The sequence below is a fragment of the Halyomorpha halys genome, unplaced genomic scaffold (genome assembly GCF_000696795.3).
Source record: "Halyomorpha halys isolate HHAL.00 unplaced genomic scaffold, Hhal_1.1 Scaffold313.1, whole genome shotgun sequence".
NCBI classification, from domain to species: domain Eukaryota; kingdom Metazoa; phylum Arthropoda; class Insecta; order Hemiptera; family Pentatomidae; genus Halyomorpha; species Halyomorpha halys.
This window is the reverse complement of record NW_027109847.1, coordinates 153071-166352: the sequence shown is the minus strand read 5'-3', so window position 1 is coordinate 166352 and position 13282 is coordinate 153071. Positions and strand designations below refer to the sequence as shown.

Below are 13282 nucleotides of genomic sequence, written 5' to 3'. Positions count from 1 at the left end.
CAAAAACCGAAATAGCAACCGCCCCCTCCACCTTCATCCTTCGCCCCACTAGACGATTTCATAAATTTATTTCTTATGTAAATCAATATATTATAGAATTTTTATTTTATTTATTTTTTGTATTCTAAACTATATTATTCCACTTCATAAATGTCAACCTCGTTTTCAATCAATTAATTTTTAAAAAATTTAAATCCCTTTAAGTTGAAGGAATATACATTGATATACAATACATATATTAATAAATGATTAAGATACAATTTTAGCAGTGTATATCAAACATTATTTGAAAAATCTGGTGAACGATTCACGCAACTTCAAGATGAAATTAATCCTTTGAAAAAATTACGTCTATTTCATTATTATTGTATTCTTTAGGATTAGAATTCTTCTCTTTACTATACATTTCATATATAGGCAAGTGAAAGAAAAATTTACTATTGTCATAACAACCATGGAAATACATCATTATTTTCTCCATTAGTTAATTGTCTAACTCTTTTATATTTTACACGCTTTCATTGTTTTTAATGTTAACAACGAGAGATGATTAATTATTTTAAATAAACTAAGCAAAACGTATTTCGGAGATAGATTTTTTGAATATTGGAAATTAAGCTATGTCAGACTATTTCAACGAAAAAAAGCACTAGATAATATTAATGAATATTTATCTTTATTTTGTTATGGTGAGTTTAGTCAAAATCGTTTTCAATAAAATGATTTAAAAAATCTGCTGTCGTGCCGACACCACACAACTTTCAGTTACCACACTACTTCAAATTGATCCTTACTCTTTCTCACAACAAATATTTAAATATTATTCACTGTGACAACATTATCCCGTATTAATTTCCGTCAACTGAAGGTCAGATTGATCCACTCCAGCTTCAACAGTTTTAGAAAATCACATTTCATATTTCTTGTTGCAAAATCTTTTCTTTTTCAAAAGTATCGAATAAAAATAAAAATATGCAGTTAACTATTTATTCAATGCTAAATTATTATAGAATCAATATTGAAAACACTAAGAGTGATTTTACGAAGTTGTCAACTGAAAGGCTCATATTTAGGTGTAGTGAAATTAGAAAAACTATTAAATAAATATTGTGAAATTAAAATATTAATTCGATCGGCAAAACAGGAAAATCCACAGCACATGCGCCAGGCAGTTGAACTAAACGTCAAACCCGTGTTAGTTGGAACTTTTATTTCTGCGTTTTTTGTCATTCTGCATTACCTACTATTTTATCTAAAATCTTTCGCTGTTCGACGGTATATAATAATAAGTCTATATTACTACTCTTATTTTTAGAACTTTGTTTTCAACATGGGAAAAATATTTTTCTTCTTATCTCCTTAAGTTAATGACAAATCCTTTCGTAGGTCATATTTACCCATTCTTTATAACTAGTAAAAATGTGAAATTGTTAATTATTTCATACAAAGAAAATTAAAGGTAATTTAGATAAAGCCATTTTGGGGAATTGGTAATTAACCCCCCGTCGAACTATTTCATTGAAGATAAGACTTAGTCGATATTAAATACCATTAAACAGAAAATTGATTTACCAAGTTATAGAAAAGGTTGCTGTCACACCACAAGCACATATCCACTTTAAATAAGTAACACAAACACGCGCGCGCCCACACACACAAAGTCGTTGGCCCAGGTGCTGAAAGGAAAAAGAAAAAACGCAGCCTGCAGCAGATTGGAACCATTGATCCTTCGACGGAGATTCCTTTGTTACCTTGATGAAGGAAAGAATCGAATTACTAGAATCTGTAGAAAAAAAAGGGAAATAAAACTGATGAAATTTATTACTAATAAATAATCTGCCAGACTCCCTACCAGAAGATTAGTTGGAGGTTGCTTACTTTACAAGGCCAGAAAGCAAAAGGAAAAAAGCTATGATGAACCTAATCCAGACAATAAAATAAAGTAAACGTAACTGCTGGAAGAAGCTGCGTGAGGGAGTAAGCGTAAAAACGTGAGGATGGTCCTACAAAACAATCATGGGGAAACTGAAAAGTTCAAACTTGTCGCCCAAAACTCTCCTGAAATGTTAGGAAAAATAGTAGCAGTGCTATTCCTAAAACGCTGGATCTGGAACCAGTACCAGAAATCACTGAGGAAGAACAAGACATAGCGGTAGGAAAACAGCGGACTCTAAAGCTCCGGGCCCGGATAATATCCCAAATCATGATTTGAAAATGGCTATTAGACCAAGGCCAGAACACTTCTTGTATGTGTACAACTACTGTCTACGTGAAGGTGTATTTCCAGTCTTGAGCTCCTGCAAAAGGGAAAGGGTCCCCTGGAAGATCCCGCATCTTATCGCCCAGTCTGTCTCCTGGACACTGCCAGCAAGGTACTGGAGAGGTTCAGGTTGGTTGACTTCAGTGAAGGAGCCTGAAGATTATCTCATAATCAGTACGGTTTTCGGAAGGGTAGATCGACAATCGATGGCATCGAATTTGCCATCAGAGCTAATTGGAAAGCCATTGCAGGAAAGAGTTGGAGAAGGTGTGTTGAGAAGTACAGTGCCATTATAACATTGGACGTTAAGAATGTTTTTTTCAGTTTGTTGGGATTGTATAATTAACAGATTGTGAAGGATGGAGGTCTCACAATACCTCATAATGATTATGGAGAGTTATTTCACTTATAGAATCTTGAAGTAAGATGTAGAAGCTGCATTGAAAATTTACGAGTTGCGTTCCATATAGTTTAGTGTTAGGGTCATTGCTGGGGAATATTATGTATGGCATAGTGCTCAGGCTACCCCCTGATGGAAAAACTATTATGCTCTGCTTTGCGGATGGTTTGACAATCATTGTTCATAGGGAAAAATTCTAGTTCGTTCTTAGAGGAGATTATTTACAATGCGAACAAGGCATCCATCACCATTGGACTGTGGCATTCAGCGGTTGGCCTCCAGCTTGCTGACCATTAAACTGAGGCAGTATTAATGATCAGCAGGAAAGTGCGGAAAACAATCAGTCACATCGTCGGGGAGTTTAATATGTTATCTAAGTATTCTATTTGATATCTCAAGGTGCAGATTGAAGCCAGGCATTGGTTTTGATGAACACTTGCACAAAGTTAGCACAGCAGTGCAAGTGACTAATGAATTGACTTGGATTACGCCAAATATTGGTGGACCAAGTAAAAATCACAGGAAGCTTCTGGCTAATGTAGCAAATTCCACAATTTTAGTTCGGAGCACCGATATGGGTGAAAGCCTCCCAAATGCAGTCATATCTCCGTAAAGTTGTCAGTCTGCATCGAAAAAGTGCCCTGCATCTTGTTTGAGCTTTTCGCATTGTGTCCTATTATACTGGATGCGTCATAACAGATATGCCTCCGATCGATCTTCTATGATGTTCCGAAGAAAACGAGAAGAGCCGAATGCTCAATGGGCTTCATTAGCAAAAGAAGAAAGAAATTATACTCTTGAAAGATGGCAGAGACGCTGGAGTGCCTCACTATCTGGAAGATGGACCCATATGATTCCAGATATATCAACATGGATATCCTGTAAACACGAGGAAGTAGATTATTACCTCATCCAACTGCTACAGCGTTACATGGTTGCATGGTTACTTCAGGGCCTACATGGGTTTACTTCAGGGCCTACATGGGCTTCAAACTAGAGGACAGACCATCGTCCCAACTTGTGATTCCGTTGATGAAATAGTGGAACATTCGTTCTTCTGTTGTTCAGCTTTCTCGCAAGAAAAGGATTAGTTAGACATGAAACTTGGCAAGAAATTAGTCCCGGAAAACTTCGTCGCTTTGAAGATAACTAGGTAGGAGGATCAAAGTGCAGCAGCGGACTATGCAGATTTTGCCTCAGAAGTAAGTACGGTGAATAAATACGGCAATGTGAGGAGCAGTGGAAATAGCTAAATATAAATAAGATGCAATGGGAGTAATTTCTCTCTGCCTGTCTATACAATTTATTCCATTTTAACATATATTATAACTCTACATTACCTTAAAGACAGATTTTGGTCTGAGTGCAATCATTTAACACAAATTATATATATAAATGTATATGATTGACCGTATTATTTCTAAGTATAAAGAAGGGTCAGGGGTGCGGTAAATAGTTGTTAATTATTTCTTGTAACCGCACCCCTGACCATTTTTGTCATAATTTAAGACAAATGTTTAAAGTAGCTAATCTCAGTGCACCAGCAGCCGAAAAATCTGACTCAAAGATAATATTATAAAAGGAAGGATACCTAGAAATTACGTAAATGAATTTAATGTAAAGAGATCTTACTATTTAAATGAAACTGTGGCACAATACCGTATTTTATTGAGCTGTAAAATGTTGAGGTATAATTCTCAAATTGTATGACTAATTTAATGGTATAGGAATTAGATATCGGTTCAATATTATTTCACAGAAAAAAAGAGAAATTTTAAAATGAAGATGAAATTTACATAAAGTGTGATATAGGACTAATGAAGTTTAAGAGTTCGTTTTCTGTTTACCACTTTTAATTATCTACTGAATACCCTAAATCATCTTTTACTGAAACAATTGAAAGACTGATTGAATCGTTTTATTACCATGGTCTTGAGAAAATTACTAGTTATAACCTCGCTGTGGTATCGATTCCATAATTGCTAAAAGACCGTTAGTTTCAAATTTGTAAACAACTACCTGTTGTTATTTTTAATGTATTATTTTTTAAATGTTATTTTTATATATATAAAAGCTATTCCAGGATGACAGATTGTTACAGTGGGCCATACAGAGCTACGGCTTTGGTAAGATTAGAATTCCTTTAGTTTTCTATAAAATCAGAGGTTTTCTGATCTTGTTATGTTTACAATATATTTTATATGGTGATGTAATTCCTATTTTTAAATACAACTAAATCATTCATTTTAATATAGAAACCATTCGATTTGTTTTGCAAAATTAAAATTGTGAAAATAAATTATGTTCTGAACTTAAAAAAAAAACTTAATGGAAGTCTTGAAGTTGCATTCTTTATTCTTTTTCTTGATTGGTTTGTTTCTTAATATTTTGCAAGCTTTTCTGGTATTTTAAGTATCTTATATTTATTCACTATAACTGTTAAAATACACTTTAAATGTCACAGAATGTCTTGAATTAATGATAATTGCTTGCTTTGTTGTCATATTATCTAAAGGAATAGTTATCATTAATGTGATTTTACCTTCAGGCCAATATATTGTAACAAGACCTTTTTTAGTTTTGAAAATATTATGGATTATTTATTCAAACTACATTTTTTTTCTTTTACAACTTACTCACCATTTACTTTGTTTCATCTTGTAAAAAATTGATTCTTGAGTAAATTTGTTTATAGAAATAACTTTCCATTTCATGTCATATTTTTTTTTTTACTTTAGTTTAAACTGACTTTTGTCTTCAATTCATGTTTAGTCCATGATTGGAACATATTCATTTTTTATGTTTCTATGAGTTTTCACAGTTAATGCTTTTCTTGGCTTCTAATATTTTATATCCCAACTAGACATTGTTGATTTATTATTTTTCTCTTTCTTCTTTATTTTTAAAATATTTTTTTAAAAATATTAACACTTAAAAAGGAACATCCATCTGGGAGGCAGATATCATCCTAATTTGTGTCACTTGTGGCACTTTGATTGGCCTAGGAAGTCTTTGTGCTTGGAAAGTCTCAGTTAACATCTAGTCTTGAAGTACAGAATGTGTTATTTGTTAGTCTTGATCTTGTCCCGTGTGTAAATTTATGTGTGTTCTAAGACCACCCCGCCTTCTAGGTTGATCTTCCTGAATTTGCACTTCTGTTATCTCTGCACCTCACCCGCCAATATTCCAAGTTCATATTATACATTATTTTATCAGTATAATTACTTATCTGAGTAAGATATGTTTTTATGATTTTGGAACATATTCTTAGTTATTCGGTCACCTACAATTATTACTTTGGAAGATGTAATAATTATTATGTATCAATTAGATAATTAGTAGATTGGAATAGGTAAAATTCATCTTCAAGAACAGTCTCTGCTACAGAGACAACTGACACTGCCTCTTCATGCTTGTCCGCAATAAGGAATAATAAGCTTAAAATCCGAAAAATTCAGCATTGCCCTTACAAGAAAATCGGAATGATGAATTACAAATTTGTAAAGTGCAATGTCCCTAGCAGCCTGGAATGCTCTAAAAAACTGTGTAATGGAACTGTGTGCATAAGAATTCTAAAATAGCTATCTAGATCCATTCTTGTATTGGGTGCATTCCTTTTTTCTTCTTTTCTAAAAACTTATTTTAATTTATATGATGGGTGTATTTCCTGTTCGTTCTTATCCACAATATACCTATTGTGTACGTGTATTTTGTGATTATATGTAAACAAATAAGTTTCAGACTGATTCTTCCCAGAAGTATAAATAACTGAAAATATATTAATATATATGCACTTCATGTTTTATTGTACTTCCAGAAACCTGTTACATTTAAATGAACAATCATGAACATAACTCATAAAACTACTTATTTTTAGCATTGAAAAAGTGTTGACCGTCTCTCAGCGGATATTCCAACCCCCAAAAAGCCTAGCAGGTGGGTGTTCCTCAGAACACGCTTAATAGGATGTTCCGTTCTAAGTGTTGAGTTATTTAGAATTTTTTGTTTGGTGGTGCCGAGATTCTAATATGTATTTCATAATGTAATTAATAGTTTCATTATCTTTTTAGTTATGAGTTTCACGTATCTGAAAATTGTATAATTTATATTTTATTTTTTAGTGGAATGAAGCTGTTCTCTTGTTTCGTGATAATATGGTACTCAAAGAGCACCGGCATAGGTTTCATAAACATAAAAATTCATTTAGTGGCAATGAAGCAGTGACATTGCTACTGAATGCTCTCTGTTCGAACCCAATGTTCAATCCTTCTATATCACGTGAACAATGTTGTCGATTACTAAGGCAGTTCCTTAAAGCTAACTTGATTACACCTGTTAAAAGCTGTTCATTAAGCAATTCTAAAACAACTTTTTATGACAGTAATAAATATTTGTATGAGTAAGTATAGATCCTTTTTTTTTTTTTTTTTGTCCATTAGTTTGTATTAGTATAAAATAAATGTTGCTTTGTGATTGATATTTTTTTATTATTATGATTATGAATGATAAAAAAAATGCTATTGTAGACTCTCTTTATTGTGTTGGTCTAGGGGAATAGAACCGCTCTTGTTATAGAGATTTCCATGTAGTGAGGGTAGAAAGTAAATACAATATATTATAATAATAGATTCTTTAATTTATTTATTCGTTTTCTGGTATAGCTCCAAAAGGTGAGGGAAAAAATCAAGAAATTATTTTATGTGTGTAATTAACTAATTTTTAGTCCGATCAGAGGTTGAGGCTAGATATAATACTGTTTCACATTCAAATCCATTATGTAAAAACCTTGCTAAAGTAAGGATCCGCTGTTTCTAGAAATAATATTTCCGCTGAAAATAAGAAATGTTTATCATCAATTCCTTCTCTTTTTCACCTGTGAAAAAGATTTATATACATAATATTGTAAAAATGAAATACTTCTTTATTTTTAAAAAAATTGCCTATTATACTTGAAATAGGCAACATATTTTGATTATTCGTCAAAGTTGAAATTGGTTCATCCTTCTACGGTAGGATTTGTTAATCTGAATTTAGGTTAATCTCCAATTTCAGATTTGCTCTATCATATAATATTTTAAAATGCTAGAGCAGGTGCTAAAATTCCTGGTGAAGATAGAGAACTATGTTTGTGCTATATTTTATTATTGATTGAGGTGGTAGATTATTGACTATTATTATAGACTATTGATAGTCTGGACTATCGCCAACCCTAGTATGTAGTAAATCACAAAAGTATTCAGATTAGAAAAAATTAATTTAACCTTAATTATAAATACATTAATAAATTAACATTTGCACTGAAACCATTGAAAAATTGTTCCTGGAAATTTTTATTAAAGTTTATAATGTTAATGAATGTGAAAATTTATTGGTTGATTTGATGTGACCTTATTTAATAAATCTTCATGTTGAATAAATTCTTTGTAGGTTTACTGATCAACTTGTGAACTTCATACCTCTACAGCCTGTTTCAGTTTCAAATATTAAGGAAGTTAAAACTGAAAGGTGTAAAAGTATTTCAGAAACAGACAAATATACTGGCTCCAAGTTTGACCGATGTTTAATATGGAAACTTGCAATTATTAAAAGGTTACTCTAACATATTATTTTTATAAGCCTACTTTGTAATACAAATACCTAGTCTATAAATATGAAACCGGAATTTTTCCCTAAATGGCGCTAGCTGTTAATACAGGTACTGTTAAACCATGCTACTGGCACCATATTCTTGTTTTGAGATCTGATAGAGATTTTAAACTAAAGCAATTCAACTTTCATACCACAGCATAGTCATTGCATTAAACATGTTGAATTTTGTGCCTGGAAACTACAATTTCCGGACAGTATTGATTTCCTTTTACCATTTAAAGAAAATTGTTACAGAATTGCATCGAACACTTGTCAAAGTTTAAGGTGAACATGTTACATGTGTAGCTAACTCACCATATTTGGGTCCATCCGATTATTGCTAATAAGCATTGATGGATAAAGCATTTGCTAAACAGCGCTTCATAAAATCTGACAAAAATGGCTCAATGCCTGGTTCATCTAAAAAAAAAGAACAGTTTTTTTGGCATGACATCCATTGTCAGCGAGTTGGAAAAATGTATAGCTAACGATAGGCAATCCATTGAATAAAATATTGTTTTTCGTTTTCATGCAATTGACATGTATTTTCTAGATAAAAATTACAGTTTCATATTTAGATACCTGGTATCCAACAAGAGAGGGAAAATTTGATGACCTCTTTTTTAAGATTCTTGTACATACTTATACATTTATATTGATTTCCATGGCTAGTTTTTATATCCAATTCCAGAACTTGCCATTGTCCTAGAATTGTTAGCTTTCCAATTATATAAATGGTTTCCTATTCACAAATGACATAATATTTTTTTAAGAAGTTTGTTGATGACCATCTGATTGTCTCTAACCCTAAGAAGATTCCTAACTAGCTTAGACGCCTTCTTCTTGCACCTCTGTTTCCCTATTAAGTATGAAATTAACAATTTCCTTTCCTTCTTTGAACTCCTTATTATAAGATATTCCGACTATCCCTAGATTGCTAACATCCCTTAATTCCACATTTTCATCATCAATACCTAAAATTTGTGTATAAAAAAAAATTATTACATAGCTGAAATGCTTTTCAAGAATGTCTTATAAAGTCCTTTGAATGTGTTTTAAGATCAATTAGTTATTGGTTTGCATTACTAGATATTAATGTCTGAGTACTAGGTTTTTTATGAAATTAGCTTTATTTGAGAAAGGTATATGTTAATTGTTGATATCATTCTTCGTTATTAATTTCTTTTGTGATTTTAGCTTATTTTTCCTTTGCACAGGCCCTCTTGAATATCATGTATATTTCCTTCCAGTTTATAATTTTTTTTTCCTTATTAGGTTGATAATCTGAGTCTTTATCAGGATTTTATTATCTGTTTCATTTTCTAACACATTATCTACTCCTTTTTCCATCTCCAAGATCATTCTCTACACTTTCTTCAGGTTAGTAAAAGTCTCTATCATTTTCATCAATAAGTATCTGTATGATAAATATGAAATCTTTGAATGTTTTTTAGCTGCCAACAAAAAATTATTTTGTAGACTATAAATGATTTTTTTTTCATTACCCCCTTCCTGGTCATTTCTGACATAAGGGGGGGGGGAATCTAGAGATAACCATTCTATTCTAACCATGGTGGGAAGTCAAGTTTTCATTACGTGGAGCTGCCACGAATTAAAAATCAACCTCCCAGGCCAGATTCAAACCAACACCACTGTAGTAACAAGGCAGCCAAAGTTGACATATTAACTCCCTTGGCCACAAATGGCCCTACTTTTTCTGAATTATCTGTACATTGGCATTTTAGAGGTATACTGTATTCACTGATTGGTATACAAAACCAACTTATATATTTTATATTTATTTTTTTGATCCCTACCTAGCCATTTGCAGTATACAGGGTTTTTGACAGCAGCAAGTTCTTACATGAGGGTAATACATATCTTACTGTTGCCAATACATAACTCTTATGTTATGTGATTGCTAAATTCTTATTGTACATGATATGAGGATTAATTTAATTATGGGAACAATTTAGGGTTATCTTCAGTGCAGGTTTTTGCACTTTCTGGGCCTTTTTTACCCCAAGTCTGGTCATTTCTGACATGGGGGGGGTACTAGGTTCGACTAACCTATTCTAACCATGGTGGGAGGGTCAAGTTTTCATTTTGTGGGAACCGCTGTGAAATAAGAGTTGACACTCGTTGAGAGTGTATAAAAAATAAGTAGATATCTTTAACTACTCCTATGCTCCTTGATTGCTTCAATTGAACTATTGTTTAATTGTAAAATAAATAAGAATTGATCTGCTACCAAAATTTTATCAGCTAATTAATTTTGTTAAAGGCGTTCTGAAGTTTAAGTAACTTGCATGAGTTATACATTATTTTACTCTAATTATGGAATTAAAAAGGAAAGTAAAAAATTCCTTTGCACCCTAGCCTAGTTAGTGATTTATATATTACATCAACTCCAGCACTAAATTAGTTATAAATATATGTATATGTATTTATCTTATCATGCTTGAAATAACCCATAATGTTGAAATGAACCATATATACGTATACAGTAAAAATTGTTTGTAAAGATCATTTATTTATTATCTGTTTACCCATAACCAATTCTTATAACTAAATTAGCTATTAGCTGAATTAAGCATTAGGTTTTTTTGTTTAGTTAAGAAGCATTAATAGTTAAAATACTTATCGATAATGACTAAAGTTAATTTAGCTATAGTTTTAGCTACAGTTAATTTTTGTCCAACTCTGAATGAATTTTTTTTTTTTTTTATTTCATTTATGAGAATGCTCATATAATCAAATATTACTGTAGGTGAATAACTCTATTTGTATTTTTGTTTAGCTTTCTTACTATACTATGTTCATGTTCAATTTTTTTTTCCTATTTTAATGTGTCGCAAGATGCAAAATAATATATTATGCAAGATATAATAAATTGTGTAATTCATGCAAGATTCAAAATAATATAAATCTACACATGCATTCAATATTATTACAATGTATCAGTTTTAAAAAGTATGTATACAGTGGATTTGATATTCAGGTATAACAAATTGTTCACTATAATTGATTTTTTGTAACGTAAAAAGGTTGAAAAACTACTTGAAGTAATTAATTAAACATCTTCCATTGTTAATTGTGAGGAACAAAAATACTCCAGTGTTATTATCACATGTACAGCCTATAAATAAATAACCTTCTAGAAATGAACAAGTGGCTTCCTCTGGTAGCCATGCCACTGCACTATTTTGTCATTCTCTTTCCTATTAGTGTAACTTTTAGATAAAGTGGTCATGTATTTGTATGTAATAGCATAATAATTTTTATTTTGGTCATTGTTTGTTGGTTTAGTAATTGGCTAACTAGTTTATGGGGGTCTTTAGATTAGAAACTTGAATGGGAAACAGAAAAAAAAATTGTGGCAAAATCTATAATCCTGTCTACTCTGGAAGATATATACATTATGCCTGCCTATGTCATTAAAGATATAAACTCAATACCCCTAAGAATTTGATAAAGTGGGCGCTCTCTGGCATATATATTCTTTATAATGTTTACAATGACTCCAAGAAATACCCAGTTTGTTATTATCTAAGTTGTTTCCTCAGCAATGAAAATTAGCAACCCTGGTACTTTTTGTTCTGTTGCAAAGTTTATATTCTGCAAGGAAATGTCACTTTCTGTAATGTCAATGCAAGCATTGTTGTTTATAAGTACTATTTCTTTGTCTTTCAGATTCGATAATTTGAATCCATGTTTTGTTTTACACTATTATTATATTACTATATGTTCCTAAATTATTTTCAATATCCTCAACTAATATTTCACGTGGATTGTCTCCATGCAAATCAAATTTATGTTTATCTTCTATTTCACAATTTTCTTCATAATTATCACTTTCCATCTTGATCACACAAGTTCTTTAAACATTTTGAAATAAAATGTTATAAGTTCTTGTGTAGTAAACAAAAACTTATTCTGAAGTGATCAAGTAAGCAACAGAGTTGTGTTACTTTAGCAGTAACTGTGAATTTTAAGTTCTTGTTTACTATGTCACATTATCGACAACAATGGGGTGCTAAGTGTTAAAAAAAATCCTTACACTTAACTATGTCCAATGTATGCTGAGGTTGAGACCTGAGGGTTCCATATACAAGCTTCTCAGTCTCTAAACTAATCTAGAAGATCCCATCCCACTTCAAAATCGTTCCAGTATTGTGTGTTGCATTCCCTGTTCTACTCCCAATTGTAAATATTCTTATTTTGGCAAGACCAAAAATCACCTGAGACCTGCATCATTCAAAAATATCATCTCTCCTTGTAATCATATCGCCTCAAAACATTCTGAATATTCATTGTTTCTAAATCATTCCATTGATTTTGATAACACCTCCTTCCTAAGGACCACATTCCACACTCCTTTCTTGCCATATTATCTAACCATGAAAAAAAAATCCTTTTTGCATTCATTTAAATCCATTTTGAGCCTATTATGATTTGTTCACAAAATAGACCAATGACACATTTCAATTACATATTCCTGAAGGCCAGTTGCACCAACAACCTCAATTTAAATTAGCTTTCTCTTTAAACTTTTTAAACTTACTCTAGTTAAAGTTTAGATCCAGTTGCACAAAATACTCTGTAACCCAATTTGATTAACAATAGTTAATGTGTGACATCTTATTTTTGATGTCTAATGCACTTGTTGAATGCTTAAAGTGGACTGCTTATTTTGATTCCAAATGAGTTAAGCTTTATTGCTATTATGTCCGTCTACAAACTAGATTTTAGAGTCCAGTCAGCTGTACCAATTACTCCAGAAAAAGATCTAATGTAGAAATCTGTTACTGTTCTACTTATACACCCATCTGTAAGAGCCATTTTAATGAAATATTTTAACTTATTTGCAATTGATTTTGTTACACATGGAATGATTCTAAACATTGTCAATTTATTGGTGAAATCTATTTCCAATTCAGACTTTCCATTCAAGAGATGTTTAATACTAAACATGATTCTAACATCATTCACGT

General features: G+C 31.6%; 1 protein-coding gene across 2 annotated transcripts in view; it reads left to right on the top strand.

Annotated features, from left to right (window-relative positions):
- The first annotated feature begins 4658 nt into the window (after positions 1–4658).
- The window catches only part of LOC106681162 (DEP domain-containing protein 1A), a 20007-nt gene continuing 11383 nt past the window's right edge, over positions 4659–13282 (top strand). For both annotated transcript variants that reach the window (XR_010843625.1, XM_014421335.2), the window contains exons 1-3: positions 4659–4786; positions 6782–7059; positions 8088–8249. Coding sequence is in view for 1 of the 2 variants with exons in the window: in XM_014421335.2 (XP_014276821.1) it covers positions 4745–4786; positions 6782–7059; positions 8088–8249 (482 nt within the window). In the remaining variant the exon portion in view is untranslated. The remainder of the gene's footprint in view (positions 4787–6781; positions 7060–8087; positions 8250–13282) is intronic.